This window comes from Hibiscus syriacus, unplaced genomic scaffold (assembly GCF_006381635.1).
Source record: "Hibiscus syriacus cultivar Baekdansim isolate YM2019G1 unplaced genomic scaffold, ASM638163v2 tig00110607_pilon, whole genome shotgun sequence".
Taxonomy (NCBI): domain Eukaryota; kingdom Viridiplantae; phylum Streptophyta; class Magnoliopsida; order Malvales; family Malvaceae; genus Hibiscus; species Hibiscus syriacus.
The window spans coordinates 1670319-1697208 of NW_024062799.1; the positions used below are offsets into that span (position 1 = coordinate 1670319).

Genomic DNA, 26890 nt, shown 5'->3' on the forward strand with positions numbered 1-26890 from the left:
AGAAAAGAAAAGATGGCATCTTCATGAAACAAGCTAAGTACGTCAAAGATATGCTCAAGAAGTTTGGACTGGAAAATGGCAAGTCTCATGACACTCCAATGAGCTCTTCAACAAAGCTTGACTTAGATGAAGGAGGTAAATGTGTAGATGTTAAATTATATAGGTCAATGATTGGATCTTTACTTTATCTAACTGCAAGCAGACCGGACATTATGTTTAGTGTTTGCTTATGTCCTAGATTTCAATCATGCCCTAAGGAATCACATTTACTAGTTGTTAAGAGAATTTTTAGATACCTTAAGGACACTCCTAGTTTAGGACTTTGGTATCCTAGAGACTCTAGCTTTAGCTTGCATGCCTTTTCTGATGCGGATTATGAAGGATGAAAATTAGATAGGAAAAGCACCTCCGATACTTGCCAATTCCTTGGAAATATTCTGATTTCTTGGTTTTCAAAGAAACAAAATTGTGTTGCATTATCTACCATTGAAGTCAAATACATTTCAGCTGGTAGTTGTTGTGCACAAGTTTTATGGATGAAACAACAACTTTTTGATTATGGAATTGAAGTAGGTACCATTCCTATCAAGTGTGACAATACTAGTGCTATTTGTCTCACTAAAAATCCCATCCAACACTCTAGAACTAAGCATATTGAAATAAGGCATCATTTCATTAGAGACCATGTCACTAAGGAAGATGTAGTTCTAAAATTCGTTGATACTTTGTATCAATTAGCAGATATTTTTATAAAGCCTTTAGACAAGGAAAGATTTTGGACACTTAGGAGAGAATTAGGTTTAACCAACCTATCTTCATTTAGTGTTTAAAATAATTTTAGCACTTTTAAGAATAAATGAAAAATTCTTATAATAATAATTTTTGATTGCATTCTATGCTATTAGTTAGGGGGAGTTTATGTTATTTGATGAAAATTAATTTTATGTTCAAATGTTGTTTAAAGATTAATTTGATTAATTGAACATGATTAATTTTCAATATATGAGTTGTCAATACCACTAGAGCTAATTAATTTAGCATTTTAAGTGTTTAAAACAGATTTTTGACATTTTTGTGCTTCATGCATCGATACACTTAACAGTGCATCGATGCATCCCTTTGAATGTGCATCGATGCACAGGGTCATGCATTGATGCATCCGTCGGGTTTGTGGGTTTATATTCCTCTTTTTCCTTTATTTTCAAAACCCTAAAACTAAACATACACCCGCCGTTTGTCTCTCTCTCTCTAAAAATCTCCTTTCTTACTCCAAAATCATCATTTTTGGTCGGAATCTTCAAGCTTTTAACTTCTAATCATGCTTCAATCATTAATTCGTGCAAAACATCATTACATCTCTCTCAATCTGAAATTTCAAGGTAAACTTTTCTAAAAACTCTATTTTATCAATTTTTGATCTTAGGGATAGTTTTTGATTAGTTCTAGATGAACATTATATCGGGCATTGGTTATATGATGATTTTAAACTAGATTTTACAACAAATTTGATCAAAAACACATAATTTTTCAAAATTTTCTTTGAAATTCGAAATTAAAAAAAATGAAAATCATTGATGTTTTTGACTTCATTATATTGTTTTTATAAAAACTATGTGTATTGCAATATTTCCAATGATATTTTCAAATAGTTTTCAAAACTTTGCCCATTAGGATTGTTTTAGAGAACTTTGATTATTGCAAACTCAATTGAGTTTTGGGATTGATTAAATTGCATACATATGTTTCAATTTGCAGGATATATTTCTTATTCCGAATCCTAAGCCATGTCTAATCCCAAACGCCCTAGGACTTCGTCAAGCCATTCTCGTTCAAACCAACCTCCTAATCTCGTTCCTCCTCCACCTACATCTCTATTAGGATCTTGTTTTAACATGCCTGAGCGTCGTAGAGACGAATTGTACTCTAGGTACATAAATTCTTTTCAAACTTATAGAATCCGGGAAGAGCGTATTCCTTCTCTTCAAGCTATGATAGATATTAACTTTGAATACCTTCCGATTCTTAAAGCTTGGAAGTTTGATAAATTGCTTCAGCTCAAACCTATCGTCTATCAACAATTAGTCCACATTTTCTATTCCAATGCGGTATATATTCAAAATGAAACTCAATGTGGAACTATATAGCCATTAGATCTTATCTTTTAGGCCAATATATTAATATTGACCCCGAGACTATATCTTTCCGTTTTAGGTTAGATGATGATGGGATATATAATGAGAATGAAACTGTAGATTATCCATATGTTCCAAACGCTAGTGTTAGTACTCTACGATCTCATCACGGTCGTTTTCTTCATTTGATGATATCTTGGTGGTTTAGACCATTCGGAGGTAGGTACTCCACTCTTCGTATTAGGGATTTGTGGTGGATGCACTGTCTCAAGAATAAAATCAAAATCAATCTACCCCATATTATCTTCAGTCAACTAGTTGATGTCATAAACATTGTTCCTTCAAAACATGTTGAAACATTAGTTTATGGATGTCTTCTTAGTAACCTCTTTATCAAACTTGGTCTAGATGTCTCTCTCGACAATCCTATCCCACTCCAAAACCAAATCAATCTTACTTTCTTGAAGAAAGCAGATTGGAAACAAGACGAGGTAACCGGTCAATGGGTTTTTAGACCCGGTAAGCAAACTCCGGGAGCTAGTTCCTCACGAGCTGCTCCAAGCTCCTCTCGTGCTCCTCCTCCTCCGGCTTCGGCTTCGACTACTGACGATGATCACGTACCCGATGACGAGGTTGCACCGGAACCAGCTCCACAAGAAGATCAAATGCCTCCATTTTTTCGTTCGTTTTTAGAGGCATTTGATTTACGGTATGCTTCCATCGAATCCCACTTAACTACTACTCACGAAGTAGTAAATCAACGCTTAGACACTTTGGAAGCTCGTCAGATGGAGTTTCAAATGGAGATGCTTGCACGCATGGATGCTCTCTCTCTTGAGATGCAAGCCCGATTTCCTCCTTCGCCTCCCGATCCTTCTATGGATGACTAGACTTATTTTATTTTGATTGTATTTGGGATTAAAACTTAAAACTTAGATTGTTAAAACATTTTGAATTGTTTAACTATTGTTGGATGTTTGAACTGTTTGGTTTGATCTTTATGAGCTTCATGTTTATTAATTTTTGCATTATTGACATCTTAGTTGCATTATGACCAATTTACCATTTCACATTTGATTTGAATATTGATTATGAACACTAATGGCTAACCTCTCTTTTGATCTTTGATCTTAGCAGCTTAAGCTATATTCAATTAAAATGTTTAATCAATTGGCTATGTTTTTCAAAGCCTTCAGTTTTGAGTCTTTATGATTTAACAAAAAGTGGGAGAATTGTTAAAAGTTTTAAAGGGGAGAAGTGTTATAGTAAGGGGGAGTAATTTGGAGTAATTTCAAAATTGATTTCAAAACTTATTTTCAAAGGAAATCTTAAAATTACTCAAGAGTTTTGTTATATCAAAAAGGGGGAGATTGTTGAAAACATTTTGATGTTTCGATATAACAAATTAAGTTAAATGAATTTTAAGATTTTAAAAATGATTTTCTAAAAGTATATTCGATTTAATTACTCGAATATCAAGCTATTACTCCAAGTCCTTCAAGATCAATTTTAAACCTTACTAAATGTGTAAATTTGTGTTTTATACTTAAACTATTTTTAAACAAATTTTCACAAAGTATTTTGAACCAAAATCAAGCCTAAAATCAAATTTTCAAGGGCATGCACTGATGTATGCATCGATGCATCAATTAATTTCTTGAACATAATGCATTTTATATATCGATGTACATACCAAGCATCGATGCACTCAGTACATTTGATGCATCGATGCACAAGACTATGCATCGATGCACTCAGGCTTTTTCAAAACATCGAATGCATTTTATGCATCGATGCACTCTTAGTACACCGATGCACTGAGAGTCCAACGGTCAAAATATTTGAATTTTACACTGATGCACCTAGGGCATGCATCGATGCACAGACGCTCTCATCCACTTTCATTAATTGTTTTCACACTTAAACGGCTCTATTGACTCCACTAATCATCCCCAACGTTCAGAATCATTTGTAGGTGTATTTAAACAAGCTTAGAAGCCATTGATCAATAACAAGAAACATCAAGCAACTAGAATCAAGAGAGAATCAAAGAGAAAGCATCAAACCTCAAGTTTGAGCATTTCAAGCCTATTTTTCATTCAATATTCATTTTCGCTTTCAAGAACATCAATTGTATTCATTATTGAGTATTTTTTTCTTTGTTCTAGAATTGTGCAAATAATCTACCTTGTGAGGATTTCCTTGTAAGTTTGCAAATTTGTATTGTTCTCTTTGGGAGAGAGTGTTCTCAAGAATTTGGGTTATAATTCTTGAGGGTTTGTAAGGTTACTCTTTGTCCTCAAAAGAAAGACAAATTAGTGAATTTGTTGAAAATCCTTAGTGTGGATAGCTAAGGTAGTGGACGTAGACTTTGGTTAAGAAAGTCAAACCACTCTAAATCACTGTGCAATTACTTTCAATTTTCTACAAAAGCTTCCACCAAATTTTTAATTGCCAATTCACCCCCCTCTTGGCCGATTCCGTCAATCGATTAACTCAACATATAGCTTATCACATATGCTTGTATTCTTTTATATTCACCTAGATCATGTAACCTATTTCATACTTATATATATATCACTTCTATTATTTCTTTTATATACAAATTAATCTATTTAATTCAAGTTCATCTAATTCCTATAATCTTCTCATATGGCTCCATAAATATCTATCATAACACTCATGTGTCATAATTTTATTTAAACATATGAATCTTCCTCATCTAGCTCATCTTATATGTTCATATTATCACTTATGCTCAATACTTCTAGTTAATATATTATTCTCATCTCATCCTATAGGTCAATATTATTTAGCTTACTTCGCTCATATCATTTCTCATAAACTCACTTTTATAATATTCTCATATTATTACGTAATTTATCTCATATCATGTATTTGTATAGTCTTATATTTTCATTTCCATATATCACATAGATCTTATCACATAACTTATCCTTTATACTCATTTAATTTATTAACTTATTTTGTATTCTCTTATCATCACTTAATAGTGTCTTTACAGAAATCACATAGCACATACAAGAACATATCAATTCATATAAACAAGCATCCATACACTTATATTAAAAACATGTTACTATTTATAAATTCACACGCAACACTATAGGAAATAGACTTGTTGCAAGTCTTATTTCCATCAACCATCATATACTATCGAATATGTACTCACCTTGGTCTCACTAAGTTCCAATCCTCTTTTACGATTTCCTTTATTTCGGTCGAATCTTAACTTGATGATCGTTCCGGAACTTGTTCGTGCTCGCTATCTACATAATTATACACAGATCCATATCATTATTCTAATCTTTTAATTCCTTAAACTAAAAGAAATGATGATTTCATCTTTTATTTAAGGTAGGCATCGGTACACTCTGTAGTGTATCGATGCATCCCTTAACGTGTGTATCGATGCACTACCTATGCATCTTACATTCGATGTTTTCATCTTACGGGGGTACATAGATGCACGGGAATCGATACACACTTCATGTGCATCGATACACACTGAATAATTTATGGAAATTTACCCTTGATGCGTCGGTACATGTTGAATGTGTACCAATGCACACTAGGCCAGAATTCCAATTTATGACGAAAATTCACTCTTTTCAGCTTAATTGCTTCATATATCATCCCCTTTCTTATTCTTAACTTACATACTCATGCTTAAACTCGTTTATTCTCATTTATCATATCTTTATCCTCAAAATTCTATATTCCAAATGGAATTCAAGAATTATACCAAATTTTCTATATGTTCTAAATTCAATTATATCACTCCAAATCTCTTAATTCAGCTATTAACAAGTCAAATTTAACTTCAAATTCTACTTATCAACTCTTTTCCAAAATTTCATTTAAAAACTCCTAATCTTTAATCTCTCTTAACTCATTCATCTTATATTTTTAAGACAAATTAAGCTTTCCTTAAGCTTAATTATCATCTAATGATCATAACCAAATCTTAAATTCAGGTAAATATCAACAACAAGAAATCTTACCTTTTCTCTTGGCTTCCACTCTTGAAGAAGAAAGGAGAAGAAGAGAATTCTAGAAACTGAAACCTTATCTCTCTTTACTTCTACGTGTTATATCTTATATAAAGGGGAAATAAAATCTTTCTTGTGAAATTACTATTATACCCTTCAAATATTTCCATAATTATCATCTAATCCAATAAGGAATTATTCCTATTTAAGTAATTGAACTTTTTAACTTGTTTCGCAATCGAGCACATAGTTTTCAAAATTTGCAATTTAGTCACTGACCCTGATTTGGGATGTTACAAGATATGTGCCTACAAAGATTCTTAAAGTAAAGTGGCAAGCAACTTGCATTTTGTAGAACACGAGTTCAAAAAAGATTCCTGATGTGGCGACAGTTGATTTGATGTGGTAGTTTAATGTGAAATGAAATAGACCTCACGTTTTGCATGGCACGATTTCACTACCACGTCACGTAGAGGTTCTTGACCTTTTTGAATTTTTTTATTCTATAGAACCTAACCATCTCCGCGAAACCTTCTTTTTCCTTCATAAATGATTTATCCATTCTAAAAAAACTTGAAAAAGGCATCCTCTTTCAGTGGCATCTTTTCTTTATCCACACTAAGATAGTTAACATAAGTGTCTCTACAACATCAAATATAACCAATATTGTTCTTCGTGGTCAAAACGAATCTGCACGATGCGTTGTTCAAGGCATCCTCTTATTGTGGTATCTAGATTTCTACTTAGGCCTGTCGAGAAACTTCTTGCTCCATCAATTAGGTCCAATCAAACACCTTTTCAGAAACGTTGTTGTGCTTTTTTCCTTTGCGTTTTGTACCCATGAGTTTTATTTGCGTTTCTTTATTGTCTTGGTACCCCTTTATTATAGAAGACATCCTCTTCTAATGGAAACATCTACTAGTCCCGTATGCTAATATATGCAACATACATCAACGACTTTAGATAATTTTTGGAGCTATTTACGCCACTACAAGTTATTTAAAAAATATGTTTGTTGGTTTTAAAATGTTTGAAATTTTTTTAATGCGATGCTTACAATTTCTCGTATGTGTCCATATCAATTTCAATTGAAAGATAAATTGCAATACTACGCCTCTAAGCTCAAACATTACACAAATTCTTTTATTAACTTCCTGAAAATACTCAACGAACATGTCTATCAATCCATTTTAGCTTGTTCTTCATGCACAAAGCAAGCTTTGGTACCATTTTAAACACGATTTTTACTCCACTTATAATGTCTCGTATGTGCTGATATTAGACTAAACTGAAATACAAGTTCATATATTATGCACTAATCTAATAAGTTACGAGAATTTTACAATTTATGATCTCGTGTTTTGAACCCAACAAGGTCAATTATGTCACGTTAGATTTTATTTGATTCAAATTCAACGTACATCGAGTCTTGTGTAACACGGGTTCCTTTTTGACACGTTGGATATTATTCGATTTAAAGCATTGTGCCTTTTCAAAGTACATTGCGTCTTGGAAAACCCAAGTTCTATCGATTCCTCACTTCAGGACGGGTGTGAGGACTATTATAAATAGGGGTCCATTTTGGAAGGTTTTCTAAACATATTTCAAAGAAAAATGACAAAGAAAATATGTTTTAATATTGTGGAGTTATTCCCGAGAGAATTGTTAAAATAAATTTTTATACATGTGGCTTCTAATTCTATCATTGATTTTGTCAATACGTAATTGAGTTGCAAGACTTTTCATGAAGTTACGGATCACAACTACATTTTTCAAAATGTTTCAATGATAAATTTCGACTTCATGCCATGAAATCAAGCCGAGAAAATGTTTCATGAAAGATGTCTTGTTGCTAATAATCATGAAGCTTTATATAGAGATGATGTAAGGTATGGCTCATAAATATACCGGTAAAGAGTACAGTGTTAATTTTGTAATTATGTACCAGATTTATTTATTATAAGTAGAGATGTAACCTAAACCTATGTGATATTGAATAAAAACTTCTAGCGCCACTTAGGCACCGAGGACGTAAGCACATTGCTGAACCTCGTTAAAATTCGTGTGTTCTTCCGTTTTATTTTCCCTATTCTTCAACAGATGACATGTATAATTATTTTAGTGGAAGGAACTCGGAGTTCGGTCTGTATTGTTTGAAGAAAGCAGACGATAAAAGTAATATCAACGTCATATATGTCTATGGTCTTATTCTAATTTATTCTGGTGGCAAATTAAGAGATGAAGGACTTTGAATCGTGAAAGCTCACGATTTCGCCAATTTAGAAGTTATTCGTTCAGAGATGAATCTGTTTTTACGCTTAATGTCGTGGAGTCATCACAACATTGCCTTTCCAAAACAAATCGAAGTTTGTAATTGTCCTAACAACTGTTTGCGTAATTCATACCAAGTTTGGAAAATGGACTATAACTATTTATGTACTTGTTATGATTCTTGTTTTTGGAGCCATGAAACAATTTTGTTTTGTAACATTTTACATAGATATTGAATTTTAATTTTAATTACTATTATCTATTTATAACGATAGTTTTTATGTTATTTTATTATATATTATACAATAAAAATATAATGATTAAATTAAATTTGAGGTTCGTCCAAAAGATGTGATACTTGAAATTTCTCGGGACGTTTCAATATCTTGGGGACCTCGCATTTTTTGTAACACGATTTTATTAAGTGAAATATTAAATTGCATTCTCTGAAAAGTGTTTCCTTGGGGAAAAAACTCGCGTCCTATATAACGAGAGGATTTTACTCGTTTTTAGGACGCGAGATAGTGCTAAGTATGCATTTTAAAAGTATTTTTTTCTAACAAATCTTGTTTGACGTACTGTTCCAAAAATTTTTTGGAATTTTTTAAACTAATAACGTCGGGGTAGTGGCCAACTTTAGTTGATGCTAATTATCAAAAAAAAAAAACTTTAGTTGATGCTTTGTGCCATTTCAAAAGTTATAGTACTAAAATTAGTCCTTAATTTTTATTAAAAGAGTCATTTTTTAATTTTATTTTAGAGCATTTTAATTCTAAAATTTTATTTTTTGGTAAAAAATTCATTAATATTTTACAAAATAATTACTTTAATTTTTATTTTTTTTCTGAATATTTTAGCTCTCAATATTTTATTCTAATTAAAAAATTCATATTTTGAAGTATTAATTACATATTAACTAATAATTTTTATTTATAAACAGCTTTTTATCAAAATACTAAAAAAATAAGGGATAAAATGGCCATTTGATAAAGGTTAGGCTAAATTTGACATTATATCATTCCAAAACTCTGCACCGACAGATCACTATTTACTTCACTACTACTTTACTAATTACACTCTGCACTGAAACTCAGCCACCAGATTGAAGAATGAAGAAGACCAATCCCATTTGCATCCATTAATACACTCTTGACCATTCCTTACATTTTCCTCTTAGAGTTCCATTTGTTTTTTCTGCAGATAATTTGTGTATTAATAAAACATAAAAGAAGCTTACAAAACTATGCAAAAGTACAAGGAACCAAAGCTGCACTAAAATTCATGAAACAAAGCCAGAAGAAAGAAGCCAGAATAAGCTTTTTAAAGTAAAAGCCATTTACATATGCTTCATACATCAACTTTACATGGAGGAGCTCCGACCAAAGGCACCGGTCCTGTCACCCCCTTCTTCAAACCAACCCAAACATCGCATTTCACATAAACGTCGTACTTCACTGTCTTTATAGCACCCGCCTTCCATCTCAACTTCCCCAACACCACCACCCTCATCGCCACCACTCCGTAAGTCTCATCCATCATCAGTCCATTCACCACCTCCACCGAAGCAGGCACCGTCGCACTGCCGAGAACCGGAGAAAACGCCACTGTGGTCTTCGTCTCGTGGAACAGTGGTGGTAAGTCCAGTGGGGGAGTGATCTGTTGGTTTTTGTACAGAACATAAGCTTGCAACTTGTCGTAAAGGATGGAGACTCTCCTGTTGGGGTTTCGTGTGACTATGGTGAATTGCATGGAGGTGGAAATGAAGGGTTGGGAAGTGGCGTTGAGTTGGTAGATGGCGGCGCTTACGACGGTGAAACGAGGCTTGTGGGGACGGTAAATGAGCCATAGGGTAAGTGCAGTAATTCCTAGTAAGAGGAGGAAAATGAAAAGACATAAGCCACAAGACCGGCCTCCGCCTCTTCCACCTCCTCCTCCGTGGCTTTGTTTTGGTGGCTTGTGTTTGCTTTCTTTTGGCATTTCGTCTTTTGGGTTTTCTTAGTCTGTCATGGGAAATCGAAGGTATTTGTAGTGCAAAATGGATGGAAAGTGAAAATAAAGAAAGGTTTTGGGTGGTGATGACCGGCCGAATGACAATTTTGAAAAAGATAGAAGGAATAATATGTTATTTGTAACGCGTAAGAAATAGAACAGAACAGGGGAGGATTGGGTCCATCAATGATGCCTCGATGGCTGTTAAAGTGGGCTTTGTGTTTTGATAAAAGCAAATGAAGCTTTCTCTTTTGTTTCTTTTGAATTTTCATATATTAGTCCCATTGATTTTTTTAGTTTCTAACTTATTCAGAGGGAGTGGGGTTAAAAAAGAGAATTAAAAAAAAAGCAAATGAAGACGTGATTTAGTCATGACCGATGAGTAACTGTAAGTTAGTTCTATTCACACACTATTGTAAAGTTAATTAGGCACTGATTTTATGCTATTCGAAGCCACGTGAATCAGATATGAACACGTACTAGTACAAAGTTGATAAGAAAACATAATTAACTTAAAATATGCTATTCAAAGTTGGGTAGAGCTACCAAGCTGAGTGGTAGCTTTAGTCGTTGGGACCACTTTTCTAGTAGGACATTTAAATAACACCTACAAATACAAATTATTATGCTTGTGATTTCCAAATTATTTGTCCAAACTTTGTAGTTTGTCGCCTTATCCAACATTAACGAAGTTGGGTTTTCGGTAAACTTGAAGGAAAAAACTTTCAAAAAGAAATTCGAGTTAAAACGTGGGAAATAATATAGAAAGAAAAGGAATAATATAGAAATAAATAGAAATTTAAATTATTTTGAACATAAAATAATGTTTATTAGTCGCAATAATGCATGTTTAAAGAAGGCACTAGTAAGAGAAACAAATCAAAAAAATCTCTACGATGCAGGGTAAGCAGATGAGTGGTGGAACTCGAGCACCGGCAAGAAACACCGACAAAATGGATAAGTTTTTTACCCGAATCCATGCATAGGTGGCTGCTGCTTCATGCTTGCTGGGCAGTTGGAACCCGTTCCCACAGTCATTGAATCGGGTCCCATTAATATTCAACTGTTCACACGTCAGACTTCCATGCTTTTCTTCCTTTCTTCCACGTGAAACAACATCCCCCATTTTAACTCGTATATTGAACCAAATTAAATTATCTATATACAACAAACCCTGCCAAACTACAATAAGTCGGTTGTCCAACGTATATTCAAACACACATCTGATATATACCAGGAAAAAGGAGACTACCTCACCACTCACGATATAATAATACCGCCTACTTGAGTTGGATGCAAAAACCTACAGTCATCATCCATGGCAAATTACTCGAGGAGCTGGCAAAATATTTCGGCTATCTGTATGATTCGTCTTTATTCCTTACAAATCAAACTTCTTGGAGATGTTGCAACAGCAATAACATGGCTTCATGTTTTCAACAAGACTTAAGATACTTGACATTGCCTACAGGGGTGTCATGTTGCACTTGACGGACAAACTGTCCTTTTACATGGGGACGCTGCTCTGCCAGACGCTTCTGGTTCTGATATCAAACCTGTTTAGGTTAAAAAAAAGGATACACTGTCATAAGTATAGAACCATAGTTCTAATCCTTGTACCTTACCAAAAGGAATATTAGTGTAGTAATATTAATGTACCTTTTTCTCAAAGCATCGATCTTTCCGCTTAAGTCGGAATTTTGTCAAAGCGGCTTCTCTTTGGCTGGAGTGATGAGCATCCATCCTTTTTAATCCATCATGAACAAAGCAATTGCTACTACTGGAAATATCCTCGGTTGTGCTGTCATTAATTGCTGCAGCAATAGCAGCACTGGCACTGGCATTGCCACAACACATACGACCTTCATGAGCGAAGCTCTTCTCATGATTTGAGACATCATTACACAAGTGACTGCAAGAACTCTGATCGTCAACAGGAGAACTGCACCTTAGTTCCTCAACAGGCTCCTGCTTGACCTGCCCTTGAACAGTTTGAACAACAGTAGAATTGGTAGCTTCATCAGACAAGAGATTACCCTGTTCTCTGAGTCATGAACAGGATTTGAATGCACTGAGGTGCTCACGGGAAGGGGAGAATGTTCTTGCATTGCTGCTTGTTTGGGACTACATCCAATATCCAGCCTCACCCCTGTAACAGAAAACAGCCCAAGTGATGCTTTTGAATATTTTCTCACATTGACCCTTCACTGGACTAGGAAGAATCTCCCAACTATCACTCGGTGTAACAACATGAAGTTCAGAAATACCATTGTTACCTTCCAGGTCTCGTATGGGTTTACTGTCATTCCTTTAATGCAACACGGTTGCCATCTACGGTAGGGAAAATGGACTTTAGTGACTTCCTATTCTTATACCTGTATTTCAATAAATAGAGATGTAGCACACAGCCATATTTCCTTCAAAATTGAATGAATTCTGTACGAAGAATATTGATAGAATTTATTTGATCCAAAAGTTTACTTCATCCTGAATTCAGTTGCCCGTTCACATCAAATTAAGGAATCCAATTACTTTATTCTGGTTTACTAAGTCCTTTATTCTGGTCCACTAAGTCCGTTACTTGGCACAGGCAAAATAAAGAATGCTCGCTACAGATCACGGAGGAGAAGGATTTCAGCCCCCTGAAATGTATATATATATATAGACATAGATATAGATAGATAGATATACCTTACCTTTACCTAATCTCTAATTCTCCCAAAAATGTTTCTAATAAATAGTGGTTCAAGAAACAAAATTTTCAGGAATAGCCAAAGAAATCCTTCATTAAGAATAATAAAATATGGAGAAAGAACAAAACATTATTAAATCATAAGATCAAGTAACTTTTTTGGTTAATTCAACAAAGATCAAATAAACAATAAAATCGCATCTTATTTTTGCCTAAACATCTATAGACCTCAAGCTCAATTATACAGAAAATAAAAGAAAGGAAACAGAATGTTTACCATGAGAAAGCTGATGCATCAGAACGATTTAATATATGCTTTTCACCGGTACCTTGATTCTTTGTGCTTACTGAACAAGATCTTCTCATAGAAAACTCCAACTGTGGAGAAAATTCAGACTTGTTTGGACCATCACTGATCACAAAGGTGCCCTTGGGGTGTTTATCAAATGAAGCAATTAAATCAATAGCTCCAGTAGAAGATTCCATTAATTTGTCGTTGCAGCCAACTCCCAGGGTAGCATGCCCATTTCTTCCTTCACTTTGTAGTCCAACAGTATCATGTGTCGTCCTTTCAAGGAAAGCAGAGCTTTCTTCCAATTTTGGTGCAATGGATTCACCAGTGTCACTGCAATGGGCAACCTCCTTTACAAATCCCTTTGAATTTTTGGAGACAAATAGCTTGCCATATATCCCTGCTCGTGAAGAGGAAAACATTTCTCTTTTAGCAGATATTAGAAAGGGAAAAATTAAGAAGAATTAAAACAGGGTAAAAAGAGATTGTAACATACCTTCAGCTTGACCCTCATTTTTAAGTGACTCTTGACCCAGTTTGAAAACATTTTCCTGATGCTCTCTGCCTGTATAGCTAATATATGAACTTGTACACTTCCATTGCGAAAGTCCCTGCATATTTCACATGTATGTACTCTAAGCTTCCAAGTAAGGCGTTCTACAAGAGCTGTGCACAAGTGGTGGCAACACATGCAGTCTCTATGTGGAACTACAAGAAGCCAATCTACTCTGGAAAAGAATGTTTGCTCACATACTCACCGAACCAACACTTGTCAAGTAGATTGCAGTATCATTAATGACCCCTCATAAAAACGAACAATTCTCGACTAATACTTAACTTGTCATAGTGGAAACAACTAACCAATTATTCATTTTCTTGGCTTTCGGACATTCAAAGAACACTACATGGATGCCTTTATTAAATCCAACACCAAAAGATAAGAAAATGCTCACTTGGGTATCACTTTCGTCTTTAATATTCTGTGTAGATGATCCATAATCACTGGATTGGTTACTCTCATCATTGTTCTCAGCCGTGGCTTCAACTTTATGTTCTGACATAGGCAGATTATGTGGAGCACATCCACCAGCTAGCGGATACAATGTAAAGCAAATACCAGAAAATTAAAAAAAAAATCAATCCAAGTTAAATGCTTGATTTCAACCAAGAAACAATGTAACAAAATGTGAGCAAATTGCATACCATATGTCATGCTGCCACAGATTTCTCAACTCATTCGTCCGAACAGGCTTGATAAGAAAGTCAGCTGCACCTTTAACATACACTTCAGAACCATGCTAAATGAATATTCCGATAGCATCTGTTTAGTTATATAAACAAAAAGGATTTTAGCTTCATTCCTAATCAAGTATAATTAATAAATCAAAGATGGTATAGCATCAATATAATTTTAGTTGAAATTGCATACTTATAACTGGAATATTATTGCAGATATCATGTTCCGTGACCAAAGTAAGAAGCGCGTATCCAGATATTGAAGGCAACTCTACTTCAGTCAATATATGATCAATGTTATGAGGTCGATCCTTTAGAGTCTCCCACGCCATTAAACCATCAGGAACAGCCGCAACTATTGAGAAAACAATAAGGCGTTAAAAACAGAAGGGAAATCAAACAACTAATATAATTTAATAGGTAGATCTAGATAAATAGAATAATAACGATTTAACAAAATGAAGGGAAGGTAAAGAAGAAACCTATGTAACTGCATTTACGAAGAAGAGCGGTGATAATCTGACGAGTTGAATCATCGGCTTCGACTAAAAGTACTCTGAGAACCATTCGCGGCAAGAATATTTCCCATAAGGATCCATCATTTTCTTCGTTACTCTTCTTCTCCGCCGCACCTACTTCCATTTCAACCATTTTCAGATACCATATTCAGTGGAAAGGAAGAAAGGAAATTTGTTAGCAGTGCAATTATCCAATTAACTTCATCCTCAATAAAAAGAAAAAAAAGTGAAGAATATCTGAAGTTTTGAGAGAATCGAAAACCGCCTGAGTGTAATTTGATATCCATCTTTTGTTTATAGCCGCGAAAACCACATAAAATATCTTCGTCTGCTTTGAATAAACCAAAAAGAAAGTGAAGCGAAGCGAAGCGAAGCTAAGACTTTGTGATTTTTTTTTCTTCATGCGGATCAAAACACAGGTTGGGGGAGGAATCGGATCAAAAGGTGAGCCGCCATTGGCTTCTGGTTGGTGAAGCTGATGTGGCGCAACTCGGACTACTGTTCTTTCACGTGATTCACTGTGATGGGAGTGGAGAAATCTAGTGATCTTACACGCTGTGAGGGGGAGCCGCGCGGGACATGTGTTGAATGGTACGATATTCAAGGTAAGATATTATCTGAAGTTTCCACAACGTGGTAACACGTGGTACCTCATGGTTCAGAATTCGACACGTGGAAAATCTTGGATTTGTGGCTTTCATCTTACGTTTTGGTTGATGTGAGGAGGGCTGTTGACTGTTTCCAGTACTATCAAATTTAAATTTTAAATTAGATCATATATTATTTGACAAATTCAAAAGAAATAAAAATTTTACCCGCGCGTATGAGGAAAGTACGGCTTAGGATTTTGCAGTTCCTCATTCCTTAGGATGGGATCGTAGTCGTAGATAAGACATGGTGGCTCTGGTCACATCAGTTTGAAAGTTTAATCAAGTAAATTTTATATAATATGTATGGTAAGCACAAACTCTTTAGAGTTCGTTTGATTCACGAAATGTAAACTTATTAATAGAAATAAAAATTTATAAGGGAATATGATTGCTGAGAATGTTGTATTTTATGTTTAGTTGATTTAGCAGGAATGTAAGATTACCGTGTTTGATTAAAGGAATAAAATATTATTGGAATGTATATTTAACCAAATTATCCTTATTATATATTTGTTTTTTCACAAGTTGAAAAATATTTATATATTTTCTTTAAAAAATTAAATTCATAAAATTTATATAATTTTTTTACAAAATTAAAAATATAAAAAAGTTTAATGAAAGGGTAAAATTTATTTTAACCCCTGAATTTCATATAGAATTTTAATTATAGATTTGTTTTGTAAATCTAAAATAGTTTAAGGATAAATTTGTAATTTAACATTCGTAAAATTTTTATTATTCAATGACAGAATAAGGATATTTTTGAAAGAAATTTTTTTAAGGGCATTTTAGTCCAAAACGTCGGTAATCCAACAATACCTAAAGAAATGGAGGTAATGACATTCCCGGTAATATACTCAAAAAAATCCACTATTGGTAATGTAAGATTACCGGGAATGACATTCCCGACTAACCAAACGGAGGAATGTGAATTTCATTCTTATGAGAATCTCACATTCCCCTAACCAAACACAGCCTTAAAAACATAACATATCCATATTAGGTTATTATCAATATAGGCCTATTTACATAAATATCACTAATTTAAAAATCAATTATTAATTTATTATTATATAAAAATTCAATTATTATTTGACATCCATTTTAAATTATTTATAAAAGAATATTCTTTTATGTCATATAAAATAAAATACTTCTTATAAAATGTATCTTTAATTTTTTTCGAAACTCATTTAATAAAATACGAAAGAATGTAGAAAACGACAACCTCTTTCGTCACCCATGATGGATGATTTTCCTGATATATCACCGTTGAATAGTATATTTTCTGATCAGGCACCGTTCAGACTATATTTCCTAATCTAACACCCTTTGCAGAAAGGTGCGGTCCCTGCAACGTGTTTTACGCTGATTTGATGTCACGTGGGGTAAGGCGCGCCCCTGAAGCGCGTCTTATGCTGACATGGTAAACACGTGTGTACAGGGGTATAGCGCGGTGCAGTGGCCGCACCTTACCCCAGAATCTGCCACGCGTCAGTAAGGTATGCCTTGGGTATAATTACCCACCTACCTCGACGTTTCACCCCCCATCCTCAATTATTTTCATCACACCAAATTCTCTCAACTTCTCTCAAATACTCTTATAATCTCTATCTAAAGTATATTTTATTATATTTTTAATATTTTGTATTTAATTTATTTAAGTATTTAATTTATTTAATATTTTATTTAATTAATTTTTTTGCAGATATAAAATGGAAGACGGTCTACTTCGCTTGGATGAAAATCATATATCTCGACACTTTGTTGATACGATAACATTTTAACGTTTTAATTTAATTTAAATTATTAGTAATTATTTGTTGATTTATTTAATGTATGATTATTAGATTAAGAATTAATTTTTGTAATTATTTAATTTTAGAAGAAGGACCGTGTATTAGATCCATTCATTGGGAATCTTAAGTTAGTGATACCTAGTCGTTTCTTGTCGTATTTAGTAGAGGCTGGATTCGGTTACATAGGTAGATATCAGGGTCACTGTAAGATAGAACCAGACCTTATTTCTAACTTAGTAGAGCGGTGGAGGCCGGAGACCCATACATTACATCTTCCGTGCGGAGAGTGCACGATTACACTTGAGGATGTTGCTATGCACCTGGGGCTTCCGGTGGATGGAGATGTGATATCGGGGATCGCGCAGGGTTCCTGGACTGCTTTGTGACGGGATAATCTAGGACGTGTCCCGGAAAGTTTTAATGGTGGTCGGATACCATTAAATTGGTTAGATGCCAATTTTCAAGAGTTGAGCGAGGACGCGTCAGATGATGAAGTTAAAATGTATGCATACTGCAACTGATAGGAGGGTTGTTGATGCCGGACAAATCGTGCAACCAAGTTCACTGTAGGTGGTTGCGACATCTTGTCGACTTTCGTCTGGCCGAATCACTCAGTTGGGGCTCGGCAGTTTTGGCTTTTTTGTACAGGGAGATTTGTCGAGCCACTGACTACAGGTGTAATGCTATCGGCGGATGTCTTCTCCTGTTGCAGTCTTGGGCATGATATCGATTGCCCTTTTTATGTCCCGTTGTGAAGAATCCATTCGTATTTCCGCTACTCTTGAGGTAATTATAAAACTGATTTCGTATATTAATCATTTTATATAGGGTATAATAAATTTTTTTTCTCGAATAGGTGGTCGACTGATTGGAAAAATCATCAGGAGCTACCCAATGATTTAGAAAAAATTAGGGTGCTCATCAATCAGAAAGCTGGCACACATGTTGAATTTTAATGTTTAAAAATCGATTTTAGATTATAGTTATATTTTTGATAAAAATTATATATATATATATTTGTTTTAATTTGAATGGGTTTCATATTCTAATGATGATGTGAGGACGGCGATCCCACCTGAGTTGAGGGGCCCATCAGATGTTTGGATGGCGATGGTCCCTTTGATCTGTTATGCGACCGTCGAGTGGCACTCCATTGATCGTGTGCTTCGGTAATTTGGTTATTTTCAACCAATTCCGGAAGCACCTCGCAATATGGACGAGTTGCATAGCACAAATAGACGCGGCAAGACCCATACAGATTGGTTGGTGAGGCATCATGAGTGGGTGTTGTTGTGAGAGGATCGACATTGGCGCCTTCCCCGTAAAGAGCCCATTTTTATGACCTCTTGATGGTTGCTGATGGTTATTATGACTGGTTCAACAGAAACGGGAAATCGTTTCTACTTCCTGATGATGCACGCGGGCGGACCTTTCCACGACGTCGACAGAGTCGTTCACCGATATAGTACCATCACCCTCCGACTCGTGGACGGAGAGCATGTGCTTCCGGTTCATCCTCAGCTGCACCAGCATGACCTTCACAGCAGCCACCATCTGCAGCGACTTACATACCACATCCATATGTTATGCCGTCACCGCCATTCCCTTACCCGATATCGCCGCCGCCACCATCACCTGGTTTTATGACCCCGCCGCCACCACCTTCATAGAGTTATATGACCCCTCCTGGATGCTATTATGGGTCTATGTTTGCAGATTTGACTTGGGGTTCATATGCTAGATATTTGACAGGTTCAGCCTAATCATCCATGGCCGCAGCACAGACACCTCCTGTACAGTTTTCACACTCAACGATGTCTGGGTTTTATGAGTTTTCCCAGTTTTTGCAGGCCGGAGGGATAGTCAGTCATACACCTCTAGGGTCCTTATTCTATGGAGGTGCTTCATCGTCATCAGTTTCTCATCAAAAAAATTTAGCTGCTCAGGACGACGACGACGACGATGATGGTGATGATGATGACAGTGAGGAGTCACAACCAGTGATACGAAGAAATCCTCCTCGAGACCGACAGCCATCGCCCTACGGTACACATTCGCGTCGCATGCATCGATAGATTTGTTTTTATTATTTGTATTAGTACTTTTATTGTAGTTGTTTATTGGACTTTTATTATTTATCATTTAATGCTTACTTTAATTCGTTAATATGGTTCGATTTATTTTAATTTATTTTGATAAATTTGTTGGACTTTTTGTTAATTTATTTTGCTTAATTTTGTTTATTACCATTTAATATTAGTTATTGTAATTTGATTATCATTTACCATTTAATACTTATTGTATCGTTAATATCAATTATTTGTTAATATAACGCCAACATCCAATCTCGTATAATTGTATCGATTTTTTAAAATTCATCAGCGGTTATCGAATAACATTAACTTGAATTAAATACAAATTAAAGTACAATAATTATTAATTGATAAACAACTACATCATTTCCTCATCAATTGTTACTTGATGACAACAGAAGTGGACATGTTTTTCTAGTGTGTCATAGGTTTCTACAATGTCCACATCTTCTGTCTTGTCTAGATCTTTCTCGAATATCCTTATCACAATGAATTCGATTGGATTTTGGACGACCACGCTCTCTCAATAAACTCCGATTTGGTACAATCGAAAGCCAATCTTGAATCTCATCAGGGTCTTTGTCATTACCTATGGGGGAACTCAAATTCGTATACCTTAAAAACTTCAGATAGTAGGTATACGTGATCCACAAAATAATTATAGTCTTGACGTGTATGCGAGCAAGCTGCTATCACATAAGAGCATGGATATTTCAGAGCTTGAAAAAACCTGCAGTCGCACGTTCTATCCCTTATATTTACTCTTAACGACACATCTTCAATCCCTTGAAGAGGTCGCGACAACTCTGTGACACGAAACATTTCATGTCTTCTAGAGAAACTTGTTACAGACATCCCATTTGATGCATCAATTTTTTTCTGTAGATCTGCAAATAATCTAGGGTGATACACATGACTGCCTTGCATCCAGGTTTGAGCTTGTCCCCCGAGCTTCGCAAAAAGCGCCCCCTAACGAAAATATATAGTCTTTACCAAAGCCGCTACAGGTATGTGACGTGCACCCTTTAAGGTTGAATTGATTGCCTCTGCCAAGTTCTTCGTCATGTGTCCATATCGATATCCACGATCATATGTGTTCGTCCACATTTCTTTATCGATGAGGCTGATGTAATCGTATCCTTCCTCGTTCTTCGCCCGCAAATCTTGAAGCATTGATTCAAACGTTCGAGGTAAAAGTTCGTAACCTGATCAAAAAATGTATAACTTACTAACCTGATCAAAATGATCAAAAAGAAAACAAACTACATCAGTTTCACATACCTATGCGCACAAGTAATTGACGCTCATCATTCTTTTTGTATCTTCCATAGTAGTTCGCAGCAATGTGTCAGAGACAATACATATGTTGGACAAAGAGTGGTTGCCACATTGGACCCAAAGACTCCATTGCTGCTTTGATCCCAGCTCCGCGATCTGAAATGACACAGATTTTTTCCCTCGTGATAACATGTGCACGTAAATTTCAGAGAAACAAAGCCCAAGAATCTGTATCTTCTCCTTCGACAAGAGCAAAAGCAACTGGAAGAATGTTGCGATTGTCATCTTGGACAACTGCCAATAATAAAACTTGCTTGTATTTTTCATACAAGAAAGTCTCGTCGATCTGGACCACAGGCTTCCAGTATTTGACAACATTAACACACTGTGGGTAAGTCCAAAAAACCCGGTAGAATTGGCATCGATCGCGGAGAACTCGATCATTATGGTATGCATAAGAGGTTTCAAAGTCCACAATTGTCCCAGGATTCAACCTCTGTACCAGTCTAAACCATCTTGGAAGTTCGTTGTAAGATGCATCCCATTCGCCATGAAGTTTGACATTGACATTTTGTTTTGCCAACCAAGCTTTTTTATAGGATACAGTGTACTCATACTGCGATTGTATAGCTGAAATCAACACAACAACAGCTATATGAGAGCTTGCTTTTACCATGAGCATGATGGCATGACATATCACTTCAGAGTCCAAGTTTGGATGATCTTGGTTGACCCCTCCAGCACAACATGTGTGAGGACCGTTGTATATTGTTAGCTCCCATCTGTTGTTTTTCCTCATCCTATTCGATACGCGAACCATCCAATTGCATCTGTTTTCGCGTCGGGTACAATAGCATACATATTTTTCTGTCGTGGAGCGGTCGACTCTCGATTGAATAGAATTACGGATATTGTAATTTTTTATAGTCATCATCGCTTCTTCTTTGCTTGAAAACTCCATGCCTAAATATAACTCACCATTATTTATTGATGAGTAATATCCATAGTCACCGAGATGAGTCATATCAAAAAATTCTGGACAATACATTGCACCATAATCAGCTTCATACATATGTGCTGGAGGGTCAGTTTGTGTCATATTTGCTGGAACTTCATCTACATCACCATCATCATCGGAGTTGAATTACGGTGATTTTGGGTGAATGAATAATCCAGTCTCAGTACCATTCGCACCAGGCTCACGAAGCGGTTCTTTTGGTGGAGATTATGGTTCCTCCATGTTCTCCACATTTAGGTCGAAGAACATACTACTTGCACGCATTCCCCTTGAACTGGAAGGCATATCGACATTCAGATCGAAAAAGCTAGCAGTCAAATGCCTCCCCCTGGAGCTTGAAGTCATCGTGTCAAATGGAAACTGCACAGATTGTTGCATCGATGGCATCTCCATATTAAGGTCAAAGGGATTTGCAGATGAATGCCTTCCCCTTGAATTGGACGTGATGTTGCCATACGGATTGTTCGTCGACTCACCTCGATACATATCGTAAGGAGTTGCGGATGAATGTCCCCCCATTATGGCATTAAAATCATCAAATGCCTCCCCCTGGAGCTTGAAGTCATCGTGTCAAATGGAAACTGCACAGATTGTTGCATCGATGGCATCTCCATATTAAGGTCAAAGGGATTTGCAGATGAATGCCTTCCCCTTGAATTGGACGTGATGTTGCCATACGGATTGTTCGTCGACTCACCTCGATACATATCGTAAGGAGTTGCGGATGAATGTCCCCCCATTATGGCATTAAAATCATTACACATTACTGTCGTCGGGTTGTCAACTTGATCAACTTGTTCAGCCAGCCCATAGTGGGAGCTTAATGATTGACCCCGAACAACACGCACTTGAATAAAATTTGCATACATCTCAATATCAGCATCTGAATAATTACTTTGAGCTTCAACCATCATTCAACATTATCATTGTTCAAAAGTTCGAATGTTGTATAAGTTAATGGCAACAATGATGTTGGAAATATGTACTGCAACGACGATATTCTTCTACTACTTCCAAAATGAATATTCCTCGAAATCTTTGTTATCAGCTCCTCAAGAGTTATGTTTCTCTTCAATGATATTTTAACACGCACAACATGTGTGAGGACCATTATATATTGTTAGTTCCCATATGCTGTTTTTCCTCTTCCTCTTCGATACGCGAACCATCCAATTGCATCCGTTTTCGCGTCGGGCACAATAGCATACATATTTTCTGTCGTGGAGCGGTCGACTCTCGATTGAACAGAATTACATATATTGTAATTTTTATAGCCATCATCGCTTCTTCTTTGCTTGAAAACTCCATGCCTAAATATAACTCACCATTATTTATTGATGAGTAATCTCCATAGTCACCAAAATGAGGCATATCCAAAAATTCTGGACCATATATTGCACCATAATCAGCTTCATACATGTGTGCTGGAGGGTCAGTTTGTGTCACATTTGCTGGAACTTCATCCACATCATCATCATCATCATCGGAGTTGAATTGCGGTGATTTTGGGGGAATAATCAAGTCTCAGTACCATCCGCACCAGGCTCACGAGCGGTTCTTTGGTGGAGATTATGGTTCCTCCATGCTCTCCACATTTAGGTCGGAGAACCTACTACTTGCACGCCTTCCCCTTGAACTGGAAGGCATATCGACATTCAGATTGAAAAAGCTCGCAGTCGAATGCCTTCCCTGGAGCTTGAAGTCATCGTGTCAAATGGAAAATGAACAGATTATTGCGTCGATGGCATCTCCATATTAAGGTCAAAGGGATTTGTAGATGAATGTCTTTCCCTTGAACTGGACGCGATGTTGCCATACGAATTGTTCGTCGACCCACCTCGGTACATATCGTAAGGAGTTGCGGATGAATGTCTCCTCATTATGGCATTAAAATCATTACACATTACTGTCGTCGGGCTGTCAACTTGATCAACTTGTTCAGCCAGCCCATAGTGGGAGCTTAATGATTGACCCCGAACAACACGCACTTGAATCAAATTTGCATACATCTTAATATCGGCGTCTGAATAATTACTTTGAGCTTCAACCATAATTTCAACATCATCATTGTTCAAAAGTTCGAACGCTGTATAAGTTAATAGCAACAATGATGTTGGAAATCTGTACTACAACGACGACATTCTTCTACTACTTCCAACATGAATCTTCCTCGAAATCTTTGTTATCAGCTCCTCAAGAGTTATGTTTCTCTTCAATGATATTTTAACACGCACAACATGTGTGAGGACCGTTGTATATTGTTAGTTCCCATCTGTTATTTTTCCTCTTCCTCTTCGATACGCGAACCATCCAATTGCATCCGTTTTCGCGTCGGGCACAGTAGTATGCATATTTTTCTGTCGTGGAGTGGTTGACTCTCGATTGAACATAATTACGGATATTGTAATTTTTTATAGCCATCATCGCTTCTTCTTTGTTTGAAAAATCCATGCCTAAATATAACTCACCATTATTTATTGTTTGTGTCACATTTGCTGGAACTTCATCCATATCATCATCATCATCGGAGTTGAATTGCGGTGATTTTGGGTGAATGAATAATCCAGTCTCAGTACCATCCGCACCAGGCTCATGAAGCGGTTCTTCTGGTGGAGATTATGGTTCCTCCATGCTCTCCACATTTAGGTCGAAGAACCTACTACTTACACGCCTTCCTCTTGAACTGGAAGGCATATCGACATTCAGATCGAAAAAGCTCGCAGTCGAATGCCTCCCCCTGGAGCTTGAAGTCATCGTGTCAAATACAAACTGCACAGATTGTTGCGTCGATGTCAACTCCATATTAAGGTCAAAGGGATTTGCATATGAATGTCTTCCCCTTGAACTGGACACGATGTTGCCATACAGATTGTTTGTCGACCCACCTCGGTACATATCGTAAGGAGTTACGGATGAATGTCTCCCCATTATGACTTTAAAATCATTACACATTACTGTCTTCGGGCTGTCAACTTGATCAACTTGTTCAGCCAGCCCATAGTGGGAGCTTAATAATTGACCCCGAACAACACGCACTTGAATAAAATTTGCATACATCTCAATATCAGCGTCTGAATAATTACTTTGAACTTCAACCATCATTTCAACATTATCATTGTTCAAAAGTTCGAATGTTGTATAAGTTAATGGCAACAATGATGTTGGAAATATGTACTGCAACGACGACATTCTTCTACTACTTCCAAAATGAATATTCCTCGAAATCTTCGTTATCAGCTCCTCAAGAGTTATGTTTCTCTTCAATGATATTTTAACACGCACAACATGTGTGAGGACCGTTGTATATTGTTAGTTCCCATATGTTGTTTTTCCTCTTCCTCTTCGATACGCGAACCATCCAATTGCATCCATTTTCGCGTCGGGCACAATAGCATACATATTTTCTATCGTGGAGCGGTCGACTCTCGATTGAACAGAATTACGGATATTGTAATTTTTATAGCCATCATCGCTTCTTCTTTGCTTGAAAACTCCATGCCTAAATATAACTCACCATTATTTATTGATGAGTAATATCCATAGTCACCGATATGAGGCATATCCAAAAATTATGGACCATACATTACACCATAATCAACTTCATACATGTGTGCTGGAGGGTCAGTTTGTGTCACATTTGCTGGAACTTCATCCACATCATCATCATCATCAGAGTTGAATTGCGGTGATTTTGGGTGAATGAATAATCCAGTCTCAGTACCATTCGCACCAGGCTCATGAAGCGGTTCTTCTGGTGGAGATTATGGTTCCTCCATGCTCTCCACATTTAGGTCGAAGAACCTACTACTTGCACGCCTTCCCCTTGAACTGGAAGGCATATCGACATTCAGATCAAAAACGCTCGCAGTCGAATGCTTCCCCTTGGAGCTTGAAGTCATCGTTTCAAATAGAAACTGCACAGATTGTTGCGTCGATGGCATCTCCATATTATGGTCTAAGGGATTTGCAGATGAATGCCTTCCCCTTGAACTGGACGCGATGTTGCCATACGGATTGTTCGTCGACCCACCTCGGTACATATCGTAAGGAGTTGCGGATGAATGTCTCCCTATTATGGCATTAAAATCATTACACATTACTGTCGTCGGGCTGTCAACTTGATCAACTTGTTCAGCTAGCCTATAGTGGGAGCTTAATGATTGACCCCGAACAACACGCACTTGAATAAAATTTGCATACATCTCAATATCGGCGTCTGAATAATTACTTTGAGCTTCAACCATCATTTTAACATCATCATTGTTCAAAAGTTCGAACGCTGTATAAGTTAATGACAACAATGATGTTGGAAATCTGTACTGCAACGACAACATTCTTCTGCTACTTCTAACATGAATCTTTCTCGAAATCTTCGTTATCAGCTCCTCAAGAGTTATGTTTCTCTTCAATGATATTTTAACACGCTCATTTGATACGAAAACAACGCCGGTTTCATCTTCTCGAATTTCAACATCATAATAAACAATAGCTGAAAGTCACACCATTCTTTGAGTTTAAAAGTGCGTCAATATTATATATGCAAAAAACAATTGAAACAATGCTGATTAAATAAATAATATATGAACGAAAATATAACACAATAATATTTTTAAACATAAACGTAAATAATTTAAATAATATAATTTTTTTATTATTACATGTACCGTAAAACTATTTCGAAGTATATTCCCGCTTTCTAATTTAAAAACACAGAAATTAATTGACAACAATTAGTATAATATTTTTCAAATAATCATAATAAACATTAAGTATAATAAAAAAATTTATCACAAAATTACCTTATAACGAAAAATCGCACGAACTTCTGAATAAAATATAAGAAGTTAGTCAGATTGTTGTATTAATTTTTTTTCTAATCGAGAGTAGATGTTAGGAGTTACCATAGGGG

At 36.0% G+C, this 26890-nt stretch overlaps 2 protein-coding genes and 1 pseudogene across 2 annotated transcripts; all 3 read right to left on the reverse strand.

Moving 5' to 3' along the window:
* Positions 1-9665: 9665 nt before the first annotated feature.
* Positions 9666-10519, reverse strand: LOC120135316 (NDR1/HIN1-like protein 12). The gene has a single exon (XM_039151599.1). The coding sequence runs from the start codon at positions 10391-10393 to the stop codon at positions 9764-9766; it is 630 nt and encodes a 209-aa protein (XP_039007530.1). The 5' UTR covers positions 10394-10519; the 3' UTR covers positions 9666-9763.
* Positions 10520-11316: 797 nt separating this feature from the next.
* Positions 11317-14690, reverse strand: LOC120135256 (annotated as a pseudogene).
* LOC120135403 (two-component response regulator-like APRR5) lies at positions 14688-15703 on the reverse strand. The gene is made up of 3 exons (XM_039151667.1): positions 15108-15703; positions 14819-14980; positions 14688-14710 (listed from the first exon to the last, which is right to left on the reverse strand). Exons 1-3 carry the CDS (start codon positions 15274-15276, stop codon positions 14688-14690), a joined length of 354 nt encoding a protein of 117 aa, XP_039007598.1. The 5' UTR covers positions 15277-15703.
* Between the last annotated feature and the right edge of the window lie 11187 nt (positions 15704-26890).

Excerpts from the sequence above, each read along its gene's own strand:
- LOC120135316 (XM_039151599.1), bottom strand. The coding sequence starts at position 10,393 with ATGCCAAAAGAAAGCAAACACAAGCCACCAAAACAAAGCCACGGAGGA.
- LOC120135403 (XM_039151667.1), bottom strand. The coding sequence starts at position 15,276 with ATGGTTGAAATGGAAGTAGGTGCGGCGGAGAAGAAGAGTAACGAAGAA. Across the intron at positions 14,981-15,107 it reads TCGTAAATGCAGTTACATAG|TTGCGGCTGTTCCTGATGGT; the intron begins GTTTCTTCTTTA and ends TTTTCTCAATAG. Across the intron at positions 14,711-14,818 it reads CAATAATATTCCAGTTATAA|ATGCTATCGGAATATTCATT; the intron begins GTATGCAATTTC and ends ATAACTAAACAG.